A 22,986-nucleotide genomic window follows, 5' to 3' on the forward strand; every position below is an offset into this window, starting at 1 on the left:
TCTACTTAAAAATGGAAATAAAGGTGACTTAGACATACAGGGTTCAGGAAAACAAGTTGAGGAAAACCCTTCAGATTTACCATTGATCTGTTGGCACTGAAAAGAAAACCAGTTTGAACATAGTTAACATTGCGTCTCTAGCAAACGAGTACTTCTTTGACCCTTACTGGACTACTATGTAATTAATCTCTAATGTTGCAGAGCCAGTTGCAGTGACAGGAAAATCACATCTCTTATACCTGATGTAAGTATCGGGCAGTAAAGAGAAATGAAGTGCCTTATCAGATACTCTGTAGTTTCATAAAATTGTTGGTTTTCGTAAAATCATAGTATGAAAGAGCAGAAGACAAAAAAGTGCCCTGCAGCACTGTATCTTGGTCACCATATTGAGGATATGTAAAGAAGTGTGCATTATACTTGGTTTGTTCTCCTTCTGCTGATGGAAATTGGCCTCAAAACTAGTGGTGGAAACCAAGAAGAAACTTATTATTAGAGTAAGTACAGAGTCCGTTGTCACTACTAGCAGATGCACCTTTAATACATGTGACATTTTCTCTTTGTTTCAGGTCCTGTGCAGGGTCACGCGCAGTTCCCCTCTGGCTATGACTCGCATCCTCCAAACTATAGTGCGCCTTCAGGACACTATTCCCAAGTGCCCAATAAAGCTGCTGCTTCACATTTGGATAATCAGTATAGAGCAAATTACTACCCTACTTACTATTCAGCACCAGCACAAAATGTTATGACTCCTTCTGCGGGTACCAGTGCGTTGAATACACAGGAATCGCAGCAGCTGTACAACAATATTCCTCCCCATACCGTGGGGTCAGCTGAAGGACCTATTCAAGGAGCAATATCATGTGCATCCTACTTGCATACAAGTGCTCAGCAGTCATATGCAGCATTTGATAATCACTACGGCACTTCTGTCAGCTCTTCAGTTACATCTCAGGGATTTCCCCTCAATTCTGATCGCTACACCATGCCCCTGGCTCCTGGTGCCACGTATCCTAATGTTTCCTATCCTGTGGCTGCTGGCAGTGTGTACGGGCAGGCATTTACCTCTCAGACCCTACCTGCTCCTGGACAGTTCAAAGAGACAAATACGTTTTCTAGCCAGAGTACATCAGTACCTCGTTCCCTTCAGCAGCATGTTCCCATGGGATATAATACAACATTATCAACTACTTCATCTGCTCAGTCCATTCAAGACAACCTCTGCAGGAATCTCGCTGGATCAGTTTCTAAAGTAAACAACCAAATAAATACAGGTATGCTGTTATTTGAAGGGTAGTGAACTTCCAGACCTATCTGGGAAACATCAGAAATCATTATTTTGTTGGTTTGTACTTGTTCACTACATGAAATTCAGTGTCATAATTTTGAATTCTGTCCTTATTAATTCTTGAAGCTTTTTTTATTTTTACCACAGTCCTCACAATAGCAGCTAATTGTATCACTGACATCTTTCTACAGAGATATACAGGAAAAGATGCTATTTAGGGGATAGCTGTAGTTTATTGGCTTTTTTTTTTTTTTCATGTGAGTGGCCTTGGAAGGGAATGTCTTTCATGCACTTTTGAAGGAATGTGTAATTTCCAAAACACGTATATTAATCACTAAGATACTTCTTTTCTGGCTAGAGAATTTTTCGAAGTCGTGATCTAAGTTGTTTCTTCAAATTTTACCTAAGGGAGCGTGCATATGCTCTTCAGAAAGTTCAGAAAAAGTGGAAGCCTGCATGGATTTGGAAGCAGTTGTTTGATATAATACTTTTATGAGCATTTGAATGAGTAATTTGGTAGCTTTAGTTTATTTTTTTTTTTTAAACAACAGCTTGACATTTTTAGTATGGATGTAGCTATGAAGGGCAAGTTGAGGACAAGTATGCTCAGATCTTGGTAGCAGCTGCAGCTTCTGCTTTATGGGAAAACTGATACAAGTTCATAGGGTAGGCAGTACTTGGTAGGAAGAATGGAAGAGATCAGAAGTGTGGGAGTGCTTGAAGCGTCTTGCTCTCTCTGAGAGATCAATAGCATGTGCAGGAAAATTCTGATTTTCTTTCTCAACTGGTCATTTTCTGACCACGCAGTTGAAAGTTGTTCTAAAATAGTGGTTTTCTTTTTCTGCTTTTTCTCTTTTTCTGAGACTGATTAGAGAACTGTAGAAGGTTTCCTTTTTTATGCCTGATATTTCAGATTATAGCTTAATATTGGAATTGTTTTAGCAGTCGTTGTAGCTGAGGTTTTCTAAGACCAAGGACTTCTGAGAGAACATGGTTTTGATTTTTTGATGATGATAAAGGTTTGACTGGAAAAACTAGCTAAGCTTAAATCAAGCTTATCCAATATATGCCAATGGTGCATTTAGTTTCAATACTGCTTTTTTCTACCCCAAGGCTAGGATGTAGAGAGTCCTCATTCAGGTCAGTTTGAGTACTTTGAATATTAGTAGATTTGAATTCTGTCTCTGAGGTGCTCTGTGCAATATTCTGTAATATTTCAAAAACATGAATCAAAATACTGTTTAAAAAATTAAAATAGGGAGCTTCTTGAAAAGCTTCTGAAGTTGATTGCATTTCACAGTTGAGCTTAAAAATGAATTCTTTCAAGGACTAAAGATTTAAAACTCTGGCCAAAAAAATTGTTCCTGAGTGCAGAATCTACAGCTGGACTAGAGAGAATGCAGATATCTTTCCAGAATAGAAAGATTTGCAGTAGTTGTATGAAAATGAAAACAGAAAGTTATAATTTGAACGTCTGTTAATTTTATTTCCCTTGGAGCTATCTTGAAATCAGTGATCTGTTTATAACAGTATTTTTTATAAAGAACAGCTGTTTTAAAGGTAAAAAGTGAAGCTGACCAGACTATGAAGAGCAATGTAAGCAATAGGTGGTCTTATTTCTTAATTCAGTGAGTGCCCTTCTTAATGAAGTGACTGAGTTAATATATGGCCTTAAGAAAACATAGTAATAGTATGCTTGAATTTCAAAGTGCTGATGATCAAACTGGCTGTGGTAGTGGTGCATAATAGGTACACACTTTGCAGTTACAAAAATAAACACTGATCTGATCCACTGTTTCTGTTACACTTGAGTAACATTGCAGTACCTGGTTTGTTTGCCAGACTGCAGGCATAATTACTTAAACCGCATTTAACTTGTTTTGAGCTTGCAAAGCTGCTGAGGTAAGCATGCCCTGTGCTTTGGACTGGATTGTGGAACTGGTTTATCTGGAGAATAACTGTTTTTCTCTTCGCTCTGAATCCTGGTATAACCTCAGCACACAAATGATTCTGTATTTACTGACTGGGAAGGAGCAAATAAAGATAGCAGCCAGTAGTAGGCTGAAGGAAGAGCCAGGCTGTTTTATTATTAAATTCTAAAGGCACCATTTTTGAAGTCTGGGGCTAAATAGACTCCATCCTGTAATATCTGACTTTTTTTGAAGTCTTTGGCTAGAATATGTTAAAAATACAATTGCTGCAACACCTGGTTTATAATAATTACTAACAAAATAATATGAATATATAATAAATACAATTTTTAAAATAGTAATAGTCTTGTCCTGGCATAATTTATTTACTTATTGCAACACTGATATGCTTTTTAAATTTCCAGTGCAGTTGTCTTGTTCTCAGATGGAGTAATTTCCTGTATAGTATTCTAATTGTTTGCAGCCTTTCAGAAAAGGAATTGGATCTTGAAAATTGTTTGTCTGCTCTTGTATGTCCTTGAAAAGTGTCTGAGTCCAACACACAAGGAATTTAAAGAAATAAGGAGTGCTTTGTAAAAAGTAGTTTTTCTGAATATTTAATCCTCCCTACTGTTCTCTAGGAAGAAAATGATGGAAAACTGTTTCAGTCTTTTCTGTATATAGTTTTTGGCAAAAGTGGGGAAAAAAGAAAATTTACTGTAATTCCTAAGAGTGCTTTCTGTGAGTGTTCCATGTAAAGAAATTTTGATACAGTGTACTACTATTAGTCAGTGTCAATAAGACAGTTTCATGCTATTGCTGCTGTGCTGTGAAAGAAGACCCCTTATAACCCTCAAATTATAAATAAGCAAATCTTACAAATACTGTAGTTCAGGATGCTGTCTTAATGTATTTTTCAACAGCAGTTTTGCGCAGTCAGTGAACACTGAAAGCTCTCTGTGATGAAAATGAAGTGTTCTTTCTATAGAAGAATGCCATGTTTTTAATAAAATCTATGTTTAATCAGGACTTAAGAAATCTAGACTGGCATGAGCTTTTCAGAAGTTTGATGATTTCTGAATTGTTTTCTAGTTGAATCAGAGAAGTTCTAAGCCTTGGACTTACAATTGGATTTTTAAAGAAAATTATTTGTGTAGGGGCTTAGAAAGCCCCTAAAATGCTGAAACTGTTCAGATCAAAGCCCTGAGCTGCTGTATGTCATGTACTAAGGGCACAGAACTGCAACAAAAATCTTTTTCAGAAAGTTCAGTAGCCACTATCTAGAATCACTGAGGTATTTTCAGTGAAGCTTGCTGAGATTTCTAAAGAAGAAATTTATTTGAAGAGGGATCTTTTTCTGGAAGTTGACTTTTTTGGTAAATAGCAGCCAGTGAGGATAATTTTCTTTGCTTTAGGGAGTATAAATAAAGTAGAAAAGAAATATATTTCTGCTTGCTGGTTTAAACTAGTTTCATCTAGCAAAAACACCCTCTTCTACTCTTAAATTCTCTATTTCAGCAGAACAGTGTTGGTATAGGTATGTCCAGAAATGGTGTTGTGCTGTGTAAATAACGCACTTTGTATTATTTAGGCTTTTTGTCTTTCTAGCTCAGTAGCTTTCCTTAGTGGGTTTGGGGTTGGGGTTTTTTTCAGCTTATTTCAACTGAAGTTGGTGCACTCTGATTTTTCTTGGTGCTTTCCAGTCAGTGTGGATGTCGGCCAGGATGCCTAAATTTTAGTGGACTCATCCCTGAGAAGGGGGGAGATAAGAGAATTCCCTCTGTGGGGATAGGTCAGGGTTTCTTTGCTTCCTAGTCCACTGTCCTGTAATCATAGGCCGTCTGCTTGAGCAGGAGACACTTTAATTTCTTGATCTCATTCACGTACTTCCCCCCTTGTGTCAGATCAGGATTTAAAGTCCTTGCTTCCCCAGTTTCTTAGGAATGTAGGTTAAAACCCTGTAAATCTGCTAATATAGGTGTAGTTGGAAAAAGAGGAAGGACTGTAGCTGAGATACAGAAAGTTTGTCTTTCAACACAGTCCTATCTTCCTAACTGCAGGGAGGTGTTAAATCTTAAGGCAGGAATTGCATGTTATGTTGGAGGGGGGTGGAAGACCAGGAGGGCTATAGCAGCTCAAAAGGAATAGTTCTTATATCTCTTCTGAAAAGTTGAGAAGGTACTGTGGTACTGTGCTTTTTGAACTACAATACCTGTAGGTCTCAAGTTGGAAATTAAGTAAAAACTTTTAAGTTACAGTGCGTAGAGAAAAAGGTGACTTAAACTGCTAGTTTGCACAGCTATGCAGATTCTTACTGTAACATACCTTTTAGCTGTAGAGCTTTATTAGTACATGGCTTTTGTAACCAAGTGGTATACTTGGTCATTTTTAGTACAAGAGATGTTCGTGGTTGAATGGCACAAGGGAAGACTTCAGTGCCCATTATAGGTGAGCGGAGTGGAAGGTGAGAAACAGAAAATACTGTGTCTGTGAGATTGGGTTTTATGTTTATTGCAGCCTGACAAAGCCCTTGGCTTCTCATGGGATTGGTTAGTGGCAATGTTATATGGCCTGATTGGGCTGCATAAGCTGATGGGAAACTTGGACTGAACATCAGTTTAGAGTATAGCTTTGTCATGAGCTAAAATATGCAATCCTAAATTAATCAGTACTTACATGACAGAGTCCAAGCTGCTTACTTGCCAGAGGAAAAGGAAAAAATTGATACCATAATTACCATAACCATACATTTGTCTCATGTGATGATAGCTACTAACAATGTGTTCTTTTTTAAGATTAACTTTGTTGAAGTGTTTCCTTTGGTCTTGGTTATTTATGGCTTTCAAGAGCTTTCCAGAGCCACCAAATAAAGTTTAATGTATAATTTTGCAGGTTGGATTTTTTTTACAAAGAAAAAGTGAAAAAGTTACATTTTTGAAGGATATCTTGGATAACTTCTGAGAATAGGTACTAGTACTTGGCTTGAAGTACATTTTCAGTTAATCTGGGTGTAAATTGGTTTTGGTTTTGAATATGTGACACTGGCGTTACAGCATTTGGCATGCTTTACAGCAGTGCTTGATGTTGCCAACATCACTGTATTGACTTGAAGTATGGAAAATACCATAACCCCATAAATAACTCTCTCTGCTACAGAACCTGGGTAAGCACAGTAATGTTGCAAAGAGCTTCCCTTGTCTTCTTGCATATCTTGCTTTGAGGGAGCTGTGTTGCTACCCTGACAAGAATATTTCTGCTGACAGATGCTGATGCTTTCATGGGGAGTCCTCAAGACGTAATGTGTAGAAGCAGAGGTTATAGCAAGTACATTTCAATAGAAAATGCTGTGTCCATGACCTTCGAAGAAATACATCTTTTAATTTGGATTTTGATAACACTTGTGTGAAAGCTGTCTGTATACTCAACATTATGTTTGAAAACTGCATAATAAATGAAAGTTCCATTAGGGTGCTGAAAATGTATGCTGTTATTTTTGGCAGTGAATTTGAAAAGCAGAGGAATAATTTTAAGCCGCCTCTTCTTTTTGCTCCTTCTAAAAGACTCAACTTCCCCTAAAGTCCTTCCAGATATCAACCCCGTTACTTAAGGAAAAGTCAGGGAATATATGAACTGTACTGCTATATGTGCAAAGGAAGCAATGTTAGTATTACAGGTGCATCATCCAGTGAATTCTGTAACTTAGATGAGTACAAATGGTGAATTTTGTTCTTGCTTAATTTCTGTTTACGAAGTAGTATTGGTCAGATTTCCTTATTATTATTTTTAACAGCTTGTCTGTCAGGATTTTGGAAAGAATCAATATGATGAATTTTTTCAGTTCATAAACAAGGAGTGACCCTATTAAAAGCTAACTTAATTGAAGTTATGTTGTCCTTATCTGATAGGAATTTCAACTGAATTTTGCCAGATCTCTCAAAGCACTAATCTTGACTTTTTTTTTTTAAGGAGAATATATCTGGTCCAGATGTTTGAAACACATCAGAAGTTCTGTGGAATACTCAGGGTTGGTTGAAACAGACTGCTTGGAATATAGTCTCATAACTGAGTATCAAAATCACAAAGTACCAGGCCTGTGAGGAAGGCAGAATGTTGGTCTGCTGCACAGCTGACTTTCAGGTTTCCTGTCTCTGGGAGGAATATTGAAAGGGAGTTACCCTGCATGGACTGCATTCCTCTTACCCGGGAAGAGGAACCTGTGAGGACATGGAGTTATGAGGATCAGTCAAAAATGGATCAGTTTAGCTTTTGCTTAATCTTGATCTTGCTGTATCATGATTTCCTTTTTTGCAGTTAGCTGTCAGAGCAGTTTGTTCATTTTAATGGAGTTTTAACGTTATATTTAATAAAAAAAACCAACTCTTTTGTATAAACTTTTTTGAAGTACTGTATTATTTTTGTAGTTACTGTGAAATCAAATGTGATTGCTTTTATTGTGTAACTGTACAAATCCAAAGCATTCCTGCTTTCTGCTGTTGTCTTCAGGTGGTGGTGATTCTTCACAGCCTGTGCATTCTGTGAGCCAGAGCATTCTGTACACCAAGCCTGGGGCTGGAACATCTGCTTCCTCTCCTGTGATCTCACCAGTAAGGACACCTGCTCCAAGCCTTTCTTCCAAGCCACAGTCTTCACCTTCTGTTGCACAGTCACCAGAGCTGGGCCTTCAGGAAGGTACTAAAAGGGAATGGGAAGTTACAGTACAGATTTCTGCCCTGTTCCACATGCACACCTTGGAACCTTTATTGCTGCTTTTCTGTGCTTGTATGACTGGACTACACCTTTTGCATCTCTTCATGCTCCCTCAGTGTTCTTGTTGTATGCGACCTTGGTTCTAGTTTCTCTTAGCTTTTCTGTTTGATTTCATTTGGTCACGTCTCCTTTAGCATTTTTGTCTTGTTGGTCTTACATGTCTCTTCCTCAAAACCTCTTCTTTTAGTTCCCTCATTCTTCTAAAAAGCTGCTCGCTATTTTAAGTTCTTGGAGGAAAGTTTTAAAAGTAACGAAAGAATCAGTTGAGTCTTCAGCCATGTGAATTCTGCCCTTATGGTTTGACTTGTCTGTTGACTGTTGCACATTTCTGTATTTAGTATTCTATATCTAATGTACTGTGCTGGTTTGTTTGGTTGTTTTTTAGGGGGTAAGGAGGCTGTGTTTTCTCTTGGTTATTTCAGAATTTTAAATTCTTATTTGGTGTATGAGGAAGTAAGCATTAATTTTTCCACAAACAGTTGGATACATTTAGTATTCAAAAATAATTCTCAGAAGTGTGGTGTGTGACTGTCACAGTATGGGTTTTTATTCTTAAATTTCAAAATCCTCTGACATAAACATTTAAATTTCCTCTTTTCCTCAATTTCCTTCTTTTCCTGGTGGATTGGAGAATGTGAAAAAACAGCTTGTCTGTGAATCAGCATATCTTACAGGCAAAAAGATAATTCTTCATTGCTTTAAAGTCCTATGTACAGTGTGACATTTTGAGGAAAATGATAAATCAGTTTTTGAAACTGTGCTTGGCTCTTGCAGAGTTTCATGGTTGACTTTGATATGAGGTAGAATTTATACTGTAGATGTGCTTCTTGGGAAAAACTGTTGCTTCATCTTCCAAAGAAATCACATACTTTTTCTCATTAGAAACAATTTTAGCTGTTCAACTGTGCTTGCCTTGATGTGCAATACATATGTTCTTGCAGTGATTCCTATATAATGTGTGAATACTTAGTACATTAAATAAAAATCACTGTGGTCACTACCAAATGCATTGAATTCAAATACTTCCATATAAGTGAATAATAATGCACTGTGTGTATGAGCACACTTTAAAACCAGCTCTATACCTGTGTGAGGAATATAAAGATGTCAGGAGTTTTTGAGTTTAAGAATGAAGTAGGATTCGTTTTTGTAAGGACTACTGTTTGTAATATTAAAGATCTTAATACCATGCTAACTTCATTGAATATATGTGTGTTGTGGGTAGAGAGCCAGTTAAAGATCTTCCGAATATAGTTTATTTTTGCATGTGTTTATTTAATTTTCAGTCTGGCTCCATTATGGAATTTAAGCCACATAAAATGTATGTTTTGTAAGTCCTTCATGGTATGAAGCATAACTAAATAGTTAGTTTGTTTCATAGGTAAATGAGTTCTTAGCTCAGTTTACCCCTTTGTGTCCTTCCGCCTATATTTCTAGGGTCTGTAAAACACAGTAGGTTATTACATTACAGGTACATTGGTATCTAAGTTTCCAGTGCAAGAAATCTGTGACAATTTAAATACGTGGTTACATTTTAAGCCAGACCTTGAAGTAATTCACTCAAATAATGATTTCAAAGTAAGCTTTTGTGCTTCTAAGGGTGGGAGATTTTCACATTATTAGTAACTCTATATAAGAAACTAAGCAGAACTGAGTTGTCACAACAGAAGTCATGGTTAGGCACGTGGTGGCACTTGAAACTGCTGTCTTCAGTCACCCATTTCTGGCCTTCAGTTGCTTTCTCCCCCATGACCGGCTACTGGTGGCAGTAGAACAGAATGGGATGCATTTCCAGCTGAGAATGACTTTTAAACTAGGTTATTTTTCAGTCAGATTCGTTCTCATGTTTTTTGTGCCTGGACAGTAGTGCTAGCACAGCGCAAGGAGTATCCTAAAGCCAGAAATTTGTAGTACTGCTGGCAATGAATATAAATAATCTATGCAAACTCATAAGGATGTTACAAGTCACACCAGTCAGAGGATTCATAGTAATATAGTCCATGATGCCTAAATTTCTGTCACCAGCATATTTTTTTAATCTCCTTCTGTATTCTTTCTGAACACATGCATCTGTCATGTGTGTGACCAGTGACTGGAAAAGTGGGAGTTTTAGTAGAAGTTGGGTTGGTTGTTTTGTTTTTTTTTTTCTCTTCCAAAAAGCATTCCAAAGACTCCAAAGTAATATTAGTAAAATAACTAACTCAGTCTCGTCTCATCTGCCCGTGCTTGGAATTTTTGCGTTGGTATGCCCTTTGCAGCTAGATTTTTCTTTCTTCTCCTATTTTTGTACATGGTATTTGTTAGAGGTCTGTCTTTGCACTCTCTCACTGTGCCCATCAAGTGTGTTTCTTCTTACCATCCTGACTTTTTTTCCGTTTTAATTGCATGTTAATTATTTAAGTTGTTTTGTTTTCCTCCACAATAATGCAGTTGTTCTGTCTTTTCCCTCCGTAGCTCTCCCAAGCCTGAGAAAAGACATAGCCTCCTTGGCTGTAGTCTGGTTTTGCGCAGAGAATATTGGGTTTGGGGTTTTTTTTTTTAAATCTCTTATGAAGTGCATCCAATAGCCCTCATAAAAGATGGGACTATGACTCACTTGAGTTAGTCCTATGAATCACTTGAGTTAGTGTTTTAGCAGTATGAAGAAACTGAAGCTTTGTACCTCCTAGGTCACACTTGGCTTTATTTTTTTTTGTGTCTTTATCATTGTGACTACTTGTGGAGAAACTCGATTGGAATCGAATGAGTATTAATGCAGTAGAGTAAATGTAATCATGTCAGTCTCACTAACTTCTGTATGAAAGTTCAGCTTCTCAAGAATACAGTGATATGGTTTTGCTCCTTTTTTTTTCACACTATTTGAATAGGTATTCTTCACCTACATTCTGTTGTTTTTCCAGAAGTGAAATTGAAGTGGTCCTCTTGGGTCTATTTGCTAAACCTTTTTAAAAATACATTAAACTAACAGCATTTTTATCCTGTATTTTAAGTAAAATACAAGTTGATAGAGTTGATAATAAGTTGTGGATGGGAGATTATTACTGTGATGGTTTTAGATTATGCATAACATATGACACTTCCATAGTGCTTTGTAACGTTAAAGTACACTCGTGGTGCCACAGTGCACAGGGGAAAAAAAAATCCCAAGTTCTCAAAAGTCTGAACAATTTTAAAGAACTTTGAAGAATTAGGATATTTTCTTGTTATAGCAATCCATTGGATTGCTAAGAGAAGCAGTAGTCATTTGCATATATTTAAATATGACTACAGACCATTTAAAATCCTTGCTAACCCTACCTGGTGAAAAGAAAAACTTAAGATTTCTTGGAGGTGCTGAAATTGCATCAATAATGAGTAATGTAGAAAATCAGTTCTAAGCCATTGCTGCATGCTTTACTGTTTTAAAATACTGTATGTGTTGCTTTTGTGTATTGTTCGCATGTTCAGGTAGATATTAAAAAAACAAACAAAACCAAATAAAATCACAAAATGAAACAAACCCCCACACATAAATTAAAAAAAATAATAAAAAAATATATAAACCAGACCAAGAAAAAACAAACCCAGCCAAGCAACCAAAAAACCCCAAATGACTACCAAAAAACCTTATAGATTATTATTTGGAGGTAACAGTGTTAAAAATTGTTGCATTGTCACCAGGTCTTTAAAGTGAATAATACGTTTAGGTGCTTAAATGTGGGTCTATGAGCCTGAATTTAGGAATTAACTTAAAAATAAGACTAACCAAGTTTTCGTATTTACCCATCTTAAATTTCACTGGCTCTGTTGCAGAGGTACGTCTGTACTCTCGCATATTGCAGCAGCAGTATATTTCATTAATTTTTGACACTGTTCAGAATTCCAGCATGAATTATTCTTGTCTTAAAAGGGACAGATGTGCCAAGCAAAAGTTCAATATTAATGTTTTCATAGCACAATAAAAATTTGTCTAGGAGGGAGTTAATTTTGTTCTAGGTATTAACTTCTGAAAGTATTCCAGTGGACAAACTGATACTAAATACATATATAAAAAGTCTCTGTGTGTTAACTTCCTGATATACATGCACACACACACACACATATATATGAAGTTTCCTCTGGTACTAATACTTTGCTAAACTAGCCCACTAAAAACTGCTTTTGTTGTACTGCTAATATAGTTCATATATGAGCTATAGCTCTATAGTCTAGGGTTGTAGATCTAACTTTTCGCATGTTGGGATTTTCTCTAGAACGGCTAATTTCTCTTGCTTTTAATGCAGTGATTTGTGACTTCATTTCTCATCTTTCCTGTCTGTCTGATTCTTATGTTTGTGCTTTCCACTTCACAGGCATGCAGTATGGTGGATATGTTAATAATCAAGCTAGCTCTGCACCAGCTCCCTTGTCATCAAGTTCAGATGATGAGGAAGAGGATGAGGAGGATGAGGAAGCAGGTTGGCTTTAGCTTTACACCAGTATCTTGTTCTCTTCCTACTCAAGTCATGTTCCATATTTCCATCCCCTGAAACGTTTTTCCTTTAAGATAAAACGTCACTCTGATGCGTCATATATCAAGTTAACTAGAAGTTTCTCAGCTGTTTTTAGTGTAGTAACAAAAAGGAATTCAATAGTAGTCAGCAAGTGGTTGTCTTTTCTCATATTAGTATCAGATGGTTTATATAGCTAACAAAGTAATAGTCACAACTTGCAAGTCTCCCTTATTTTTAGTGTTTTGATTTGCAGTAGGTTTTAAACTCTTAAAGTAACTAGCTCTAGAACTTAGACTGGTAATTGCTTATGTTAAGCAACTAGATACTAGTTTGTATTTACCTGTTTCTCATCTTACGCATAGGGAACTCTTAAAATTAAGATAGTAAAGTAAATATAGAAAGATAATAAGCGTGATTTTTAAGACAGTAAATTAATTTGTGCTGCTTTTTTTTTTTCTTGAGATATGTCTCAAGCATGTAGGTTCAGTATTAACGTCTTTGTTCTGTAGGGAACTTAAGAACTTTTGCTTACTTTTTTAAATTTTTTTTATTTTTTTAAGAAGCAGTTTGTCCTGATTGATTGAAATGTTACGTTCATGGTTGCAAGGATTCTGCCTGTATTTTGTCAGAACGGTCTGGCTTTGAGTTTGATGTTTCTCACCACCTTAGTTGCTTGAATGCTAACATTTTCTTCCAACTTAAAGAAAACCATTTACAATCTATATATGCATGGTAACACTGTAAAAAGCTTCTTGAGATTAAACATTAGACATCTACCTGTGTTGACAGATGGAAGTATCTGCAATTGCATGTACCTTGTGCTGATATGCTATTCCAATTTGTGTGTGCAGTTTGGGGATAGCAAACTTTTGTAACTTTTACTTTAAGCTTATAATTCATATTGTAGCTGAGCACAAAAAAAAAACCAGTGCCATATAATTCTGAGTTGTATTTAAATATAAAACTAGGGTACTTTGAAAATAGCTTAGTGCACAAGATATCATGAAGAATGGAGCAAAACAGGGATGACACCCAAGTCAAAAATAGTGTGGTGGATTCATGTTATCCGTTTGGATAATATGGATTCAACTGTTACGTTGAATAATTAGAACATTAGAAGTAAATAGTTGCTGTTGTTGTTTTTCCTAGGAGGAAGGCATTTTCAGCCAAAGACACTTACTGTTCTAGCTAGAGAAAGACAATGTTTGGAGGGTGCAGTAGTATCAATATAAGTGATATTATTACCCCCATCCTAGGGGAGCAAAGGTATTAGGATAGTTTGCATATCCTATGTAATTCTGGCTCTTTCAGGTAATTGATTCAGTGTTTTCCTTTGTGTGGTAACACAATTGATCTTTCAACAGGCTTCAGTATTGGTATTAAATTATGGATAGGAACTCTAGAATAACTCCACTTTTTAAATCTAAGGATACTTTGTAATTACTTTTTTTCTAAAGTAATGAGTAATTAGACTATAACAGCTAGAAAGCAATCCTACTTTGGGATATAAAATTTGCTTTGGCTGTTGTGGTACAGCTGCTGTTTGAATTCTGCTTTCTAAAGAGTAGTCTAAAAAAGACAGGAGAGCATTCTGGCTTTTGGTGGTTTTTCTATTGTAGAACTACTTACTGATTTTTTTGCCTAATCCTATGCAAAGGTTTCTATCAATGTAAATGTAAGGGGTTTGGGTTTTGGTTTGTTGTTTTTTTTGTTTTTTTTGTTTTTTTTAGCAATTGCAACCTTTGTTTCCTTACTTTGTTTCCTAAACCTACCAAAGTTTTCATACTCCCTCCCATCTTTCTCAAGTCCTGTACTTTGATAAAGCCTGTAACCTTTGAGCTATCATTGTATTTAAATTTATCTTACACGAAAGAGTTAAAGGACGCACAAGTTCAATATGTAGGCTACCTGATCAGTAAGCTTTCTGTTTTTATGCCCTGTCACTGGAGTTAGTATACATCCTAACTACATTTTGTAGACAGGTTTCTAGCTCATGCTTTGGTACTGTTTTTATGAAGAATAGGTATTGGACATCTGTTTGCTTGTGTTTGTGTAGCTTCTCACTTTTTTATCACTCTTACCAGTTAGATCTTATATGTTGCCAAAGAGTTCTTGAAAACTCTGAAAGCAAAATTTATATTGGTAAAATAACAACTGTAAAAGCATGTTCTAAGTATTATTTTTATCTAAGCAGTGTTAACAAAACATTTTTTCTGTCTTTGCAATATGTTCTTGTCTGGTCCTTATTATGCTCAAATAAACTTTTACAGCTGTTATAGCTTAATTCAAGCATAGGAAAACTGTTCTTTAATTTTGTAGAAGATCTTGGGTTTTTTATTGTTGGAGCATCTGTGAGATCTCCATGACACATGTGACCACTGTAGAGTTTGAAGCCACATTTGGTCTGCAGTAAGCTGTATAACTCTCGCTGGTTTTGGGTCAAATACTTGTTTTCCCGTGGAAAGTAGAATAGGACACATTGTAATTCTTATACGTCTGACAGTTTTGAGGAATATCTTACAAAATCTGAAAGTTCTTTAGAAGCCAAGACTGGAAGTGACAGGTCTTCAGTTAGCATGTGAGATATTCAGAAATAGGATTCACTTTCTTATTTTTAATTAGACAGACTTTGTGGTTCAAAATACCTGAGTTTATACCTTCTAACTGGAACTTTTCTGTATGTTGGAAATGATACATAGATTTTTTTTTTTGTAGTAGTAGTAGAAGTATGACTAATTTGCATTATTTTTACTTACAGCATGCTTTAAAAATATATTTTTTCATATATTTGTCAAATTGGTTTCTATTAACTTTTCTGGCAGAGCTTGGGAAGTCTATAATATTTCTTTGCAAATCACTATCATTAATGCCTTCCTAGTGAAAAGAGCAAACTCATCAAATTATATAGGTGGATGTGAGTTTATGAATGCAATTTACTGTGGGAAGAACTCTGTAAAGAGTGACATAGTGGTGAAATCAGAAAGTTTGAACTAGTGTTTTATATGTTCACAACTGTGCTTATAACCTCTTGGTATGTCTTTTGAAATGCAGAACTAGCTTCTGGTCAGACAAAAAAAGTACTTCTTGAAAATTCTTAAATCTTGATCTTCTTGAAATAATAAAAGCATTATTTTGGCTTTTGTGTACTAGGACTTCCCAAACCTTTACAAGCTGTGTTTCTCAGGATAAAATAGCAAATAGCTCAGGATAAAAATAGCAAATCCTGTTTCCTTAAGCTTCTAGAATAGAAGGAATGATTAAATTTGGTAGGAAAATGAATCTTGCAGTTATGTTCTTTTATAAACTTCAAGGTCAAAGGGAAATTTACAGTGAAGAACAATCTGAAAACTAACATTGTGTTAGTTTTGCAGCGTTAATATATTTAAAATAAAATGCATTGTTAGTGTTTTGGGGTTTTTGGAGTAGTTTTCTATTTCTTAGCTGAATGCTTTAAAGGCAAAATGCTCAAAAATAATCTATACAGTCACGTTGTCACTATGATATTAATGTGTGTCCCAGATGTCAGGGATGCTTTATGTTTCCATATGCAGGGGTCTCTTAACTTTGAAATCTCAGTTGAAGTGGGATCAAATCTCTCATGTTCCCCCACTGAATTTCTCCCCTAATATACTTTCAGCTTCACAGTAGGATGTGTGGTCACAGTTGATCCTTCTGAGTACAACAGTATCAGTAAATCTCTTCTAAGTGTGTTCTGTCACAAAAGTTATATATATAATTGTCTTTTCTGAAATCTTAAATATCCTCCTTTTCTGTGGCACTTCATGGCTTGGGGTGTTTTAATGTCTTTGGCCTTTTTTCTTTGGAAATGTATGTGAAGTCACACTTGAAGAAATGTTTTTAAATATTTTTTTTGTTTGCAGTATTTTGACAGTAAGACATTCTAGTTATATGCATAGAGTGAACTAAAAATTAAGCATTAGGTGTCTCTTTGGTATTAACAACCATGTATGTATCTATGTGCTTTTTTACTTTTGGCTAGTTAACTTATTTACTTGTTACTTACTTTTTTACATGGTTACTCTTTACATAGTTACCTTTTCCTCTACCAAAAGTAATATTCTGGGACCTCTTACCAAGTTCTACGGAAAACAGAAGCTTTACATTGAAAACAAAACAAGCTCTGAATTGCAACACTACAGAAAGGAGGAAAGAATTGTATGCTTGCCAGTTTTGCTAGAAGGTGGGGATGGTGCATACTCTGAAGACGATAGGAGTCTTCTGTTGGTTGCAGTTACGAAGGAAGTCATGACGGAGATTGTGCAAGGCATCAGTTGATGTAGCCTAGACAGTTTAATAGAAAATATTTTTTATCTCAAGAAACAACTCTTTTCGTTGTTTTTGTCCTTTTCCCATTGATCTCTCTCTTGCTATTTCTTGGGCATGTGCTTGCTTGCTTGCTTGCTTTAGTATCACATCAGTTGTTTCTCTTCCTCCCCCTCCTCTTTGCAGTAGTAACAGCTGTCAAGTTATAGGGCTGAAGTGCTGTTTTTTCCCAGGAACTTTCTTGACAGTTTCTTACCAAAGTTCTTAGGAAAAAAATCTCAGTCTCTTTATTTCTCAAAAATTTGCTATTTCTGAAGCATCTAACTTTAAATTATTTTTGTCCTCCCAGCAATTGATAGTTCCTCTACTACAAGCAGTGCCTCTCCTGTTCTGAACAATTATGATGCCCTGGAAGGAGGTGGCTATCCAGGTAAGCAGTTTATTACATACTCATTATGAAAATTTTTGTTTAGAGACTTACATATTTACTGGTTATGATTTTTTTTTTTTTTCTATTCTGAGTGCTGCTTATTGTTAATTAACAAGTAGGTGGAAGGAAATGCTTATGAACAGCATGGGGGCAGTCAGCAGAGAGAACATACCTGACTTTTTTAATCGCTCTTCACAGTTTTTACATTGAAGTAACCATTTGATAAAAATTCCCTGCGTCATAAGTCATACTTTCCATTGCAAAATTGAGGGTAATGCTGAAATTATGCTTCATGTGAAAGCAAGCATCTTTCTCTAGGTTATACTATATGCCTGATTGTTTTAACATAAGTTACTGGTAATAGTTGATATGCAGTTCAAGTTTTGAAACATCAAGGATATCAGGATATCCTGAAGGCATAAAGAATAATAGCATCAAGTTTAAATTTGTTCGATCTATTGATTTGATTGATTTTTTTGTTTTTGTTTGATAAGATAGCCTTTTGTTAGTAGCTGCCTAGGCCTATGATCATCTTCCCATGTATGCCCTCTTTAACAGCCTAATTGCAGTAACTGATAATTTATTTAGTCAGTGAAGATACACAACTTAATGCAAAAACTTAAAATGGAAGTTTTGTTGGTTTTAGGACGACATTTAAATTATAAAAGGAGTAGTAATACTTCAAAAAAATTCAATACCTGTGGGTTTTTGCTTTTTTTTGTTTGTTTGTTTGTTCTTCCAGAGACACATTCTGTGAGCAGCAGCCCAGTTCCTGCTTCATCAGCCCCACAAACACCAAAAGCTTCTAAGCCTTTTGGTTACGGATATCCAACACTGCAGCCTGGCTACCAAAACGCGGCACCTACTCCTGTGCAGCCCAGTAATCCAGGACACCATCCTGGGTTTCAGCACTATACACAGGTTTGTATTTTTAATTTCAAAGTTACTTCAGGAAGTAACTGCATGGGGAAAGTGTTTTCTACGGGATATATATTTTTCTTTTTTTTTTTTTTTTTGCATGTGTCCATATTTTATTTTTTATAATTTCTGAGACTATAAATGTTAAGTGTAATATTGATATCATAGTTCTGGATCCTAACTTCTTATTAGAATGCTTTTGAATTAAAATTTTAAGTATATCTCCAAAAAGTTACACTTAACAATTTTGCTTCACCACTTATTACCAGCATCCACAGTTTTAATGTTTGGGGTTTCAAACAGCTGTAGTTTATTGATAGGAAACCATGAAGAAACACAATGAAGTACTTCATCAGCAAAAATGATTTTGAGCAGAGTGCCACTGTGGGCTATGATCTCAAGCATTAAATCACCTTAAAACCAAGATATAGGGTCCAGAGGAAAGAGCTGTGCAGAGCCTGTGCTGGGTGTGTGGTACAGCTGGTTGCCTCCATCTGTTCTTTTTCCTGGTAAAGAGAGGAACAAGCACTCAAGTACAATCACCTGGCTCCTGATGCACATGTGAGTCACCTAAGAGCAGTGAAATCTGATGAAGAGGCAGTTACTGAGGCAAAATACAGATGCAGAAGAAGGGCAGAGAAGTTAGACTCTTTTCAGGAGTACAAAATAAAAGAACAAAACCCAGTAATTACTGGTTGCAGCAAATGAAATTCTGGTTGGACCTATAAAGGAAAATTCTTCAGAATAGGAGTGGGGAACAGATCGTGCTGTGAAGTCATCAATCCTTAGATATTTTTGAAACTCAGCTGGGCAAGACTATGATCTAACTTTGAAGTTAGCCTTGCTTGAGCTGGGCATTGGACAGCCAGACCTCAAGTGTGCATTCCAACTTAACCTTTTCTCCTCTTTTATAGTGTTTTGGTTTTAATTTAAAAATAAATATCTTTTTAAGTTTTTGTAGCTTGGAAAAGTTACATTGTAACCTTCTGGGGGGAGAGGGGGGTATTGTCAGCCTTCTAGTAACTTGTTTTCTTATGCCTGGGAAGCTTGAAGTTTTATGTGTGACCTCCAGTGTTGATTTGTATAATAAGTTTGAATTTTGTCCAATGATACTTATTTGGCTGTTATGTCAGTTGTGTCTTAGCATTTTTTTTAATTTCTACCATAAAACTCTTCTCTTGTTTGGGTATATTACTAATTACTGCTGTATTTTTTTTAATATGTTTGGAAGAATTGGGATTACGGGAAGATTTAAGGTTGTTATTCAAACATGACTGTGTGTTTACCCGTTTGCAATGCTCTCACTTTTTTTCAGCAATATCCAGGTGTGAACCAGCTGTCCTCTTCCATAGGAGGGTTAAGTTTACAGCATAGTCAGCAGCCAGAAAGCTTGAGACCAGTAAACCTCACACAAGATAGAAATATTTTGCCTGTATCTTCAGTTCCAGCCCCTGTGCCTAACTTGAATTCTGAACTTAGGAAATTAAACTGCAGTCCAGAGTAAGTGTACTGTGCCTAGAACAGCATTTTCCAGTGACTGATAATTATGTGTAGTGTCAAAAAAGTCTAAAATGACTCCTGACTTTAAATCTTTGTAATGACCTAATATAACTCACTTGAAAATAAGTTTATCCTCTACATCCCTATATAAAGGTTGAAATCATGCTGCCATCAGAATGCATTGAGTTGGGCTCACTTATTACAACATCAGATCTGCTTAGTCTTTGCTTTGTTTTATCTATGTTAAGGAAAAAAATCTATTAATAAACTCCTTATTGTCATGCAGTACATCTCATAGAATATTTTTATAATATTGCATAGGACTTTTTTCCAGAAAATTATGATGATCACGTCTAAGTACACTGAATAAACTCTGAACACATTTTACTGTGAAAATTGTAATCCCGATTACAATTATCCTTTCACCTCTTGTTAACATTAAGCAGTACTTTTTACTGTCCCAACTCAGGTGCAGCTAGATACAATGGAAACTGCTGGCCCTAAAAAAATCTTAATTCTAATTACAAAATAAATTTTATTCATCGCCCCACACTAACTCAGCTTACTACCCTAGTGGCAATGCATGTCCCATCAGAAAACAGAAATCACAAAGTGGGTGGTCTCAAAGTGATTCTCATGTGTGGAACACTTTGGACAGCGCTATTTGTGCATTGGGATTTTTTTAGTGACCTTTTTTTATCTTTTAAGCTCACCTTCCACTTTAAGCAAAAGAAAATATTGTTACTTTTTCAGTATTTGAGATCCTTTTGTACTGTTTTATCAATATTATTTTTTGAGAACTAGCAAATACTGTATTCCTTCTTTAGTTCCTTCATCCCCCTAAAAAAACTCTTTGTAATTATTAAAAAATACAGCATTTTACATTGAGCGTTGTACCTAAATTAGTTTTACCTCTTTATTTTAAGTTTGATATACCTTCATTGCTGAACTACTAAACTGGGGAGCAGGGGAGTATATTTTTGTTTAATTTCTTTAGAAGGCTTTTTCTTAATCTCCTTGATGCATTAGTTTTTATTTATTAAATCAGCTTTATAATACAGGATTTCTTAAATTTCAGAATTCTTTAAGATCAGGTGTTAACACAATGTTTTAAACATCTTTTAAAATTCTGTTTTCAACATCCTGTTTTTCTTTTCAGTTCATTTCGATGTACATTGACAAATATTCCACAGACACAGGCTTTGTTAAACAAAGCTAAACTTCCTTTAGGTTTGCTGCTACATCCCTTCAGAGACCTAACGGTACAGTAGCTTACTTTTCCTTTTTTTAATGTATGTACTTAATATACACATTTGTCTTATTTTTGTTCAGGCAATAAAATACACTGAACTCTAAGGCCTAAGTTATGTGGGACTTAGGAGGAGGAGAAATAAAACCTTGATTTGCTACCTCATTTTAATTCGTGAGGGAAAAGTTTTGGACAAGTCCTTCAAAATTATTTCCTTATTCTTGGAAATCCTTGTTTGCCAGTGGTTCTCTGAAGCTCTGAATTACTACTCTTGTGTTGGGCTCAGAACTGTTAGATGCCTCTCGGAAAGGTATTTACAATGCCCTCTTGGAAACAAGTGTTTATGTTGAATGTGTTACTGCATAATAAATGCTGTCAATAGAAGGTAAACACAATGTGAGGTTATTCATAAGTGTTAATCAGCCCCTCTCCATTTAATTTATTTGTATTTATGTGAAAAGGTAAATAACTGTCTGCTATGACTTCTTTTCATATGATGTGTGCTCTTAGTGTAAGGTTTGCTCTCTGTCATGTTTAATCACGCAAAGTTGTCCTGTCTTTCATTATTCCTGTTACTATAGTGGCTGTGTCATTGTAACTGTGTAATTTAAAGTAATTTCATTAAAGATCTCGTTTCAACTTTTGATTTGTGTGATTGGATTAAGATAATAAATACTATTTCTCTGGATTTTAAAGGGAAGGGGTTTTTTAATTGACATCATAATTACTCTAAGAAAATTAGCTGAAATAGAATATCTAGTCTTATGAAGCTTTTATGCACAGTACTGCATAATAATGTTTTCTGTAAAATGATTGTGTACCTTTGTTACAGTTTTCCATTGTTTCTTTTTAGCAATTACCAGTAATAACATCAAGTACAATAGTGAGATGCAGATCCTGCAGGACATATATCAACCCTTTTGTTTCTTTCATTGATCAAAGGAGGTGGAAATGCAATCTGTGCTATAGAGTTAATGATGGTGAGTCTTTGTAGGAAGAGAAGCTTGCATTAATAAAATCTCTTTCAAGTATTTGCATTATATCAGTCCATGCTTTAGATTAAAATGACAGCGTTCCTTAGGTGGGTTTTGGTTTTTTTTTAAAAAACCTCTGGATCGTAAGTCAAATGTTCTGTGCATTTTCTGAAGCTTGTTTTGCTTGAAGGTTGTTTTGCAGTTTTCTTGGTGACAGAAAAAATGTAACCATATTATCCTGATTATAATAGAATCAATTTACTCCATTGACTGTTGTTCCAACATACAAATAGAAACATGATAACAGCTGCTACTGTCTGTGATCCAGGCCAGAGTTTATGAGAAACGGTAGAAGTTGAAGCTTTTTGTTATTGTGAAATGCTCTATTTGCATTGGTGTTTTAAAGCTGGCAAGCTACTGTTTTTTGAAATAGGCCTTCTTTTGTTTTCAGTTAACTTAACTGCTGTTGCTTGAGATACTTGAAAAGTTCGTTTGTTTTATGTATCCTTAATGTAAGTCTTTTTCTGTTGTTAGTGATAGCTGAAATGTCTGCATTAGTTTCCCTTTCCTTTGGCTGCCATAATACTTTTTATTTGCTGACAGATATATAAACTTTCTTGAAAAAATAAACCCAATTTTTTTTGTTGTTTATAGTTCCTGAAGAATTTATGTATAATCCTCTGACGCGATCTTATGGAGAGCCTCACAAACGGCCAGAGGTCCAAAATTCTACAGTGGAATTCATTGCTTCCTCAGACTATATGGTAAAAGAAGTTTTCATGGTAGCTTCAACACCGATTATTAATAATGCATGTTAATATAAATGCATTTGCAATTAATGCTGCTTAATGCTCCAGTGGTATGTGTTAATTTTCCTGTGAAGGTCCTCTTAAGACCATATAATAGTTAAAATACTTATTTTGAGTTTTAGTAAATGTGGACAGTTAGATGCAATTGCAATGCATATAGTTGTCCACTGTAGTTTAATGTAGCATTAGCCTGATCTTGGGTTTCTCCATCATTTTGAAGACATTTTGAAAGACCAATGGAATAATGAGGGAATTAAGTTGGGTTCAAATTTTTTGTTGATAATTATGATAGAAATTGTTCTAACTAGGAGTCAGTCTACAATTACGGTGGTAGTAGTCTTGTCTCCAAGAAAGATAAACAAGGCCTGAGAAAAGGCCCTGTTCATAA

At 35.6% G+C, this 22,986-nt stretch overlaps 1 protein-coding gene across 2 annotated transcripts in view; it reads left to right on the forward strand.

Annotated features, from left to right (window-relative positions):
- Positions 1-22,986, forward strand: part of SEC24B (SEC24 homolog B, COPII coat complex component) — a 42,682-nt gene that overhangs the window by 4,168 nt on the left and 15,528 nt on the right. The window contains exons 2-10 of one of the 2 annotated variants that reach the window (XM_061478458.1): positions 567-1,271; positions 7,699-7,884; positions 12,294-12,398; positions 17,068-17,148; positions 17,891-18,069; positions 19,382-19,566; positions 20,726-20,828; positions 21,669-21,795; positions 22,444-22,553. In XM_061478458.1, the coding sequence (XP_061334442.1) occupies positions 567-1,271; positions 7,699-7,884; positions 12,294-12,398; positions 17,068-17,148; positions 17,891-18,069; positions 19,382-19,566; positions 20,726-20,828; positions 21,669-21,795; positions 22,444-22,553 (1,781 nt within the window). The remainder of the gene's footprint in view (positions 1-566; positions 1,272-7,698; positions 7,885-12,293; positions 12,399-17,067; positions 17,149-17,890; positions 18,070-19,381; positions 19,567-20,725; positions 20,829-21,668; positions 21,796-22,443; positions 22,554-22,986) is intronic. The other variant, XM_061478462.1, reaches the window with a different exon arrangement.

Source organism: Pezoporus flaviventris, unplaced genomic scaffold (genome assembly GCF_033815535.1).
Source record: "Pezoporus flaviventris isolate CSIRO_AGI_PZ_B2104156 unplaced genomic scaffold, CSIRO_AGI_Pfla_v1 ptg000002l, whole genome shotgun sequence".
In the NCBI taxonomy this organism is placed as follows: domain Eukaryota; kingdom Metazoa; phylum Chordata; class Aves; order Psittaciformes; family Psittacidae; genus Pezoporus; species Pezoporus flaviventris.